The 8,547-nt window shown below is 48.9% G+C and overlaps 1 protein-coding gene across 1 annotated transcript; it reads right to left on the bottom strand.

The window, feature by feature from the left end:
• Nucleotides 1-5,425: 5,425 nt before the first annotated feature.
• LOC123106324 (uncharacterized) lies at nucleotides 5,426-7,922 on the bottom strand. The gene is made up of 2 exons (XM_044528523.1): nucleotides 6,769-7,922; nucleotides 5,426-6,626 (listed from the first exon to the last, which is right to left on the bottom strand). The coding sequence occupies exons 1-2, from the start codon at nucleotides 7,920-7,922 to the stop codon at nucleotides 5,462-5,464; spliced, it is 2,319 nt and encodes a 772-aa protein (XP_044384458.1). The 3' UTR covers nucleotides 5,426-5,461.
• Nucleotides 7,923-8,547: the final 625 nt, after the last annotated feature.

Raw genomic sequence — 8,547 nt, 5'->3', positions numbered from 1 at the left:
ATTTCGATGTTGTTGGGAAATAACTAGCAGCCAGAGTAACATGCATAGAGTTGTTGAATGTGATTGAGATCGAATGCCGATTTACAGTTATTATATAGTCAAGGAGGTGTAGACAAAATAGCGATGTCTCCTTAGATCAAGCCATTGTATATCTGTTTATATTACCATGCATACTCGCAAAAGAGTGTTTTATATCTTCACGGGACACAGTCATGGTATAATTAGAAAAGGCGAAGGTAGGCACCGGTGGACCGGCCAAATTTCTGCCAGTCGCCACGTGTTGCACGATGGAGCCGTTGAGAACCGTACAATTCCCACTTTTTTACTCCCTGCACGGGTCTTGGACAATGCAAACGGAAAAAAAAAACCTCCTTCTGCCACAGGACTCCCGCATCTCTAGTTTTCGGCCCCACCCGCGTGCAGCTCCAGCGAGGCATGATGACAACCATGATGGTTATGACGTAGCCCTAGCGAGCTCCGGCGGTCACGGGTTGTAGCACTACTCCGATGTCGGTTGCAGCTCGCCAGTCGTCGATTATAGCACCACCTTCGGTCGCCAGTGCCATCGCAGGCCCAGGCACGTCGCAACTTTGCGCCGGGTTGAGAGGCATACAATAAATAATACAGGTTTGCTATTTCACATCTAGATGTGAAATAATTATCTCATATCTAAATCTAGAGCCGTCTAATCTTATTTTCTGTTTAAGATTCGCGCAGCTTGTTTCGCTCGCTTGGTCGCTGGTGTCGCGCGCGACATCCCGTGTCCTGTGTATGTCCCGCCTGCCCGTTGTGGGCTTTTTTTTGTTGTTTAGACACCGCACATGGCAGCTGTGGCCTCTTGTCCCGCCTGCCCGTTGTGGGCTTTTTTGTTTTTTGTGGGTCTCCCGTTTTTGTTCTTTGTGGGCTTTCAGCCAGGGAAAATGAGAATTGTTTTTTCTTTCAGGGAGGAAAGTTTGTCTAGTCATTCTATGTCCTTGTATAGTTTCCTGCCACCTGCCTATTGTTTGGTTTTTTGTCTTCCGGGAGCGTACATGTGTGAATGAGCTTACTCATGAAGGGCTTTTTTACTAGTTTTGGGAGAAGCTTCCAACCTTTTTTTTTGTCTTTTTTGTTTTTATTTTTGTTTCCGCCTTTTTCAAAACCTCGTGATTTTTGTTGGTGTCTCACATCTAAGTCCCTCACCGTTCGATCTGCAGTCTTTTTTTCATGCGAGCCCTTGATTCCTCTAGTTTGCCGCGTCCATTATGTGCTCGCATAGTTTTTTTTTCTTTTGAGGGAAATGTGCTCGTGTAGTTGCCGTATCCGTTGTGCTCACATCGCTGTTGTGTTTCTTGGGCCCATTATGTCCTTAGTCGTTGTTTGTTGGCATGTGTTCCCTGTGTCAGTGTTTGGGCCTGTTTTTTTTCTTTGTCTCCCGATCATTTCACGTCCATGTGAGTTCTTCGACCACCTTAAAAAAATGTGAGTTGTTCGTGATTTTCTAAAAGAAAACTGTATATTTTTTCATTTTTTTGTACAAATCAGATCGACTATTTGCTAATTCTCTCCACATGATTAATTGGTGTACGATTCATGTAATTTGTTCTGTCTGGTGTGCGTTGAGGCTTTTGTCCTCCATTTGTCCAGTCGAAAATTTTATACTAAATTGCAAAATCACATCTAGATGATTTTTGATGATGTCTCATCTAAGTTTTTTACCCGTTGATTTAGTTTTTTTTCAATTTTTATGCAAGCGCTATCCCCGCCTTGTTGGTCGATGTTTTGTTTGTCGCACATCCTTTTGTTGGTCAGTTTGGCTTCACACTTTACGGCCCATTATCATGCCGTGCTGACAAGCCATTTCGCTACGTTGTTTCTAGGCCACGGTGTAGAATTAGAAGAGACAAGAAAAGCGAAGGTCTATCACGGTTGTTACCTTCTCTGTTCATTTCACATTGTCTCCGATTTCTTCTAAGCTTTATCAAGATAAAATTAGCAATGTTTCATCTGAGTTGTTGTCCATCGGATCTTGCTGTTGTAATTTAGTGCAAATTTTTGATCTTGCATGTCGGCCGATGTATTCCTCTACCGCGTTGTTCCCTTTTGTTCGTTTGTCGTCCCATCCGTGTTGTACATATGTTTTGTTATTGGGGCATTTTTCTGCACGCGTTCTTGTGTGCCCATGTCATTTGGCAATGTCGTAGAAGTCAAAGAGGTAGGTTATGCGCTTGTCCCGGTTGCAAGTCTACCTTCAGACTCATAACTAGGTCCATATTTTGTTTTTCATCCTGGTTGAAAGTCCACCTTCAGGCTCATAACTGGGTCCATATTTTGTTTTTCATCCTGGTTGCAAGTCCATCTTTTGCTCGTCACTCGGCTCATAGTTTGTAATTGTTATAGTTGCAAATCCACCCTCTACTCACAACTCGTATCGTAGTTTTGTGTAGTTGTCCCAGTTGCAAGCTCACCATTGACTTGTAATTGGGCATCTGGTTGTTTTTTATCCTAGTTGCAAGTCTACCCTTGACTCGCAATTAAGCTCACAGTTTGTAGTTGTCCCAGTTACAAACTCACCGTTGACTCGCAACTCATATCATAGTAGTGTACAGTTGTCCCAGTTACAAGTCCAACATTGATTCACAACTAGCTAGGCTGACAATTTGTTTTATCCTCGTTGGAAGCCCACCCTTGACTCGCAACTTAGCATGTGTTTTGTCTTTCATCTTAGTTGCAAGTTCAGCCTTGACCGCAACTGGGATTGTAGTTTCTTTGATCCCAGTTGCATGTCGACCCTTGACTTGCAACTGGGTTCGTAGTTTCGCAGCTGTCTCAGTTGCAACTCCACCTTTGACTCGCAACTAGCCTCATAGTGCTCCCTATTGCAAGTCCACCCTCGACTCGCGACTAGACATGTCTTTTATTTTACACTCCAGTTGCAAGTCCACCTTTGACTCGCAACTAGGTCCATAGTTTGTTTCATCGCAGTTGCAAGTCGACCATTTACTCGCAACTGGGTGCACTGTTTCATAGTTGTCCTAATTGCAGGTCCATCTTCGACTCGCAACTAGGTTCATACTTTTGTTGTTGTCAAAGTTATAAGTTCACCCCTCACTCTAACTAGGCCCATAGTTTTTTTGCGGGTAAGGCCCATAGTTTGTTGTTGTTGTAGTTGCAAGTCCATCATCAACTCGCAACTGGGCCTCTATTTTGTTTTTCATCTTAGTAGTGAGTGCACTCTCGACTCGCAACTGAGCTCGTAGTATGTTGTTGTCCTAGTTACAAGTCCACCCCCGACTCACGGGAGGGTGTAGTTTTGTAGTTGCCCTAGTTGCAAGTCTGCCATCAACTAGCAACTCGGGGGGTGTTGTTTTTTGTTCTTGTTTTAGAGTAGTTGCAATTAGACCCTCGACATGCAACTAGGGGTTTCTGCCGGTCCAGCTGCAAGTCCACCCTCGACTCGCAACTCAGGAGGGTGTTGTTTTGTTTTCACCCCAGTTGCAAGTCCAACCCTGACTTGCAACTCGAGTTATGTAGTTGGTAATCACCCCAATTGCAAGTCAACCATGTACTCGCAACTCGGGAGGGTGTTGTTTCTTGTTTGTTTTCACCCCTGTTACAAGTCCAACCCGACTTTCAACTCGAGGGGTGTAGTTTGTAATCGCCCTAGTTGCAAGTCAACCATGTACTCGCAACTCGGGAGGGTGTAGTTGTGTAGTTGCCCTAGTTGCAAGTCCACCCTCGACTCGCAACTCGAGGGCTGTTGTTTTTTGTCCTTGTTTCATGGTAGTTGCAATTAGACCCTTGACATGCAACTAGGGGTTTCTGTCGGCCTAGTTGCAAGTCCACCCCTGTCTCGCTACTCGGGAGGGTGTTGTTTTGTTTTCACCCTAGTTGCAAGTCCACCCCTGACTTGCAACTCGAGGGATGTAGTTTGTAATTGCCCTAGTTGCAAGTCAACCATGTACACGCAACTCGGGAGGGTGTTGTTTTGTAGTTGCCCTAGTTGCAAGTCCACCCTCGACTCGCGACTCGGGGGGGGGGGGGGTGTTTTTTGTTCTTGTTTCATCGTAGTTGCAATTAGACCCTCGACCTGAAACTAGGGGTTTCTGTCGGCCCAATTGCAAGTCCACCCTCGACTTGAAACTCGGGAGGGTGTTGTTTTGTTTTCACCCTAGATGCAACTTGCCCGAACCCTACCCAATTGCATGTCCACCTTTAACATGCAACCAAGGATGGACTTGCAGTTGCATGACTTGACCCTTTGTCCCAATTGCATGTCGCTAATAAAACATTAAGGCCCGCTAATACCTACAATAAGGACCTCAGGGGTGGGGCGGGGGGGGGGGGGTGGGGTGGGGGCCTGATACAATCACTAAGCTTAGCGGTCGCTCACTATTCGCTCATAGTAGGTTGGACCTTTTGTGTTGTTAGTGAGTGTATATTTTAGAAAAGTTCACTGTATTTTAGAATGTTCATTGTATCTAAAAAAGTTCACTGTATATTTTAGAAATTAAATGTATATAACCGCAAATTGGTGAACATGTTTCTGAAATTTTTTATCAAACTTTGTCTTTTATTGAAAATTAATGCATAAAATATAGAGTGGAACGGAAAAGCAAAAACAGAAGGGCAAAAAAACAAATCATTTATAGCCTACTAGAAGCTAGGGATCAAAGACACACCGCTAAATAGATGGCAATAAAATGCAAAATCCAACAAATTGATGGTAGAGCTACTTTATTTTCACTGACATACATCTGATCACTAGATCTTCCTGGAAAAAATTGATCGCTAGCTTCGAGTTGTGACGCAACACAACTTACCAAGGTGCTTGCTGCTTCTCCTTGCGTCGCCATCCAATCTAATATGATCTATCGATCTACCATGCACGCACAGGAAGAGACACATGTAGCAAGAAGGAATCTTCGGCTGGCTGTTGCACACCGTAAAAAGCTAGCCTCCTGCTAGTACACACTAAGAGCTGTGAGCTGTCGGACGTATAGGGGCCGGCCCACCGAGGCGGACGTGAGCGCAATACTGTTTCGTTTGTTTCAGGCTTTATGACAAATCAAAATCAGACAAACAAGATAAACAATAAGAAGATGGCGTTGACATCATATACTTAGATGTGAGATATTATCTCACATCTAGATGTAACATAGACAGACCCTAAATAATAAATAAGATCACAACCGGTCGGCCGCAAGCAAACATTGACCCTTTACAAACCAGAAAAAACAACAACAAGGACTTACTTTATTTATTACATGCGCAAAAAGCAACAAGGACATGAAACCGGAAAGAAACCTTCTCCAGGTAGTTCGATGCATGCATATACGAGACAACCATAAGAGGAGGGACAAGACTAACATAAAATAAGTACAGGTAGAGCTAGGATAGCATGCATGGTTTGTTTTGAAGACCGATGAAAACGAAAGGGGCGGATGGAGACCCTGGTCCTGCTGCCGTACGTGATGTTGAGTTAGCAGCACCTTTTATCAATGGAGAGGTGTCCGGTCATGTGCCAGCTCTCCTTCTGGCCAGCTTGGCCGCCGACGTAGGGGCACCGGGGCTGGAAGTCGTCGTGCCAGCTTTCCAGCATCTTCCACTTGGTGTTGGGGTCGAGCTCGTCGTCGGCACGGCCGGACCATGTAGGCGTGGAGTACTCGTAGCGGCTGTGCGTGACGCGGTGGAACTTCTGGATGTCCTTGTTCTTGGCCATGTCCTCTGTGTCTATGAGGTTGACGGAGAAGATGTCGCCGTAGGGCCTGACCGAGTGCGTGAAGTGTGGCATGGAGATGGGGTCGGCGGAGACGGCGGCGAGGTCGGCGGCGAAGACGATGCTCATCATGTCGGGGCTGAACACAGGGTGGTTGATGTGGCCCGCAATGGTTGGCGCGCTGTAGATCACGCGCACAGGCACCGGCACCACCCCCTTGACCTTGTCCTTGGCGCTCACCAGGTAGACGGCGAAGTAGCCGGGGTCCAGGCCGTGGTCCAGCTCCGGCTCGCCGGCCGGCTTGAAGACGTCCTTCTCCGGCCTGCCGGAGGAGGAGAAGACGATCCAGTCGCAGCCTTCCCTGGGCGACCAGCTGCAGTGGGTGTCCGTCCACGGCCCGTCCGTGAGCTGGTCCACGCCGAGAGCCTCCCCTTTGATGGCGTCGATGATGAAGAGGTTCTTGTGCTTCCTCTCCCCTCCCACCCTGTCCCTGCTGGAGCGGAACACGAGCTTGTCCCCCATGGCGTTGGTGGACGGGAAGGCGCAGTTGAAGGGCTTGTCGGTGAGGGGCAGCGCCCTCCGCCTCCCGGGGGCGGACACGTCGGGGATCCTCATGATCTGCACCGGCTCATCGATGGTGAAGGCCGGGCCTTCGCAGACGTAGAGCGTGTCCAGCTCGTCGTTCTGGTTCCACGACGTGGAGAAGACGCTCTTCTCTTTCCTCACCTTGTAGACGATGCGCAGGCCGCCTTGGCTGTCGGCCAGCCACACGGCCTTGAACTCGTTGTCCACGAAGGCCAGCTTCTTGCCGTTCTTGGAGATTGACGGGAACACGCCCGTCACCCTGAACAGCCCCACATCCGCATGGTGCGACTGCACCTTGTCGAACTTCCTCTCGATGCTTGTGATTTTATTATTATCCTGCAGACATTATATAGGTATATCATATGCGAAAATCCACGTCCATATCATATGTGCCCGGCCGGCCAATATATAGGGTACGTAAAGAATTAATCAATTTGAGAAATTCATTAGCAACTGGCCGGACCTTGATCATGATGGGTCGTAGCTTATCGGTTCTGCAGCGGTGGTAGCCGATGCGGCTGCCGCCATCGAGCACGAAGGGGTTGTAGTGGTCCCCTTCCCTCCTCATCATCTGGGTGATCTTCACGGGCGGCTTCTCCGTCGTGGCCGTGTCGAAAATCTGGATGTGCCGGTACTGCGACTCCACGCGGTCGACCATCTTCTGGACTTGCTTGGATTTCTCCCCGATGAACGCCACGGCCACTCTGGTCTCGCTGATGGCCGCCGGGGTCATGGCGTCCATGCCTACCGGGGTTACCCGCTCTTCCCTGCCGGTGGCGATGTCGTACCGGAACACGGCCCACGCTGCGGTGTTGGTGGGCGGGTTTTGGTCGAACCCTCGGTGGAAGAAGATGACGTTGTCGCTTCCCCATGTCGGCCACCCGCCGTCCTTGATCACAACCTTGCGGCCCAGGCGTCCCTGCGCCCCCTTGTCCACGTTCATGATCACGATCTGGGTCTTGAGGTTCTCGATCTCGCCGTTCCACCTGTTACCGTGGAAGTTGGCCACCGCGACCATCTTCCCGGACGGTGACACGGCCGGGCTCAGGTCGTACTGGCCCAGTGGCGTGAGGCGCTCGGTCTTGCCGTCGGCAAGGTCGGTCCTGTACACCACGCTCCACGGGGTGCGCCGTGTTTTCGCCGGCTCCTTCGTGGACACGTACACGAGCGAGTGGCCGACGGCGCAGCGTCCGCCGTTCACCGTGAAGCCGCCGGCGATGCAGCCGCTGTCCTCCATGCACACACCGCCACCGACGCCATAGATGTCACCCAGCAGGCTCAGCACCTTCACCACCTGGCCGGTGGCGGGGCGGCGCAGGGCCAGGTGCAGCGTCTCGAGGCCGCGGTCCCTCTCGGAGACGAAGACCAGGCCGGTGACATGGCCCTTGTCCACGTCCTCCAGGGTGACGCCGCAGTCGGAGGCCATCTTGGGGTTCTTCTTTCCCATGAAGGCCAGGATCTCCCTGAGCGCGGCCGCCGGGATGGCATGCCCGTTCTGGTTGTAGGACTCGTCGTCGGTGAGCAGCAGCTCGTCCTCGTAAGAGGATGGCGGCGGATCAATGGGGCAGGAGAAGATGCCCAGGGGCACCGGTGGCCTGTAGGTCCCGAAGAAGGAGATGCTGCCGCGGCTCTCCCCCATTATGGCGACCAAGTGAAAGCTTAAGAAAGCAGGAAGAAGAAGAAGCTAGCTCTTCTTCACTTATGATCGATTGCCTTGTGGTTGTGTGCTTAGATGAGGCTCTCCGATGCCTGATTTATAGTTGGATGGACGGAGCTAGCCTGCCTCTTAATTATCATCTCAGTCCGTTCTGTATTTTGGATCAGGCTTAACCATAAAATTGGCTTGGAAAATATTAAATGATACTCCCTCCGTACACAAATAAGTGTACATCTACCTTTTATCGCAAGTCAAAATTTTAAAAATTCGATCAATTATATAGAAAAAAGTAGTAATATATATGACATCGGTATACTATGAAAGAACATTTCAAAATGAATCTACTGATACTAATTTAGTGTCATAAGTTCTACTACTTTTTCCTAGAAAGTTGGTCGAAGTTTTAAAACTTTGACTTAGGAAAAAAACTAGATGTACACTTATTCATGGATGGAGGAAGTATGGCAGTCCATGGCATTTTTCGGAGTGTGTAAATTGCAGTGGCATTTTTCTGAATCATCACAATTAGAGTGGCATTTATCAAATTAACCCATTAAAAAAAGGTTAATGTTATCTGGCTGGGAGGGGGATGTCAAGCAAACGCCTT

Source organism: Triticum aestivum, chromosome 5A (assembly GCF_018294505.1).
Source record: "Triticum aestivum cultivar Chinese Spring chromosome 5A, IWGSC CS RefSeq v2.1, whole genome shotgun sequence".
Classification (NCBI taxonomy): domain Eukaryota; kingdom Viridiplantae; phylum Streptophyta; class Magnoliopsida; order Poales; family Poaceae; genus Triticum; species Triticum aestivum.
The sequence above is the reverse complement of the archived record's forward strand: the minus strand, read 5'-3'. Positions and strand labels throughout refer to the sequence as shown.

What these genes read in the sequence shown, in the direction of transcription:
- LOC123106324 (XM_044528523.1), bottom strand. Translation starts at nt 7,922, where the DNA reads ATGGGGGAGAGCCGCGGCAGCATCTCCTTCTTCGGGACCTACAGGCCA. An exon ending in CACCGCTGCAGAACCGATAA is followed by an intron (nt 6,627 to 6,768) that starts GCTACGACCCAT and finishes ACCTATATAATG; the next exon opens with TCTGCAGGATAATAATAAAA.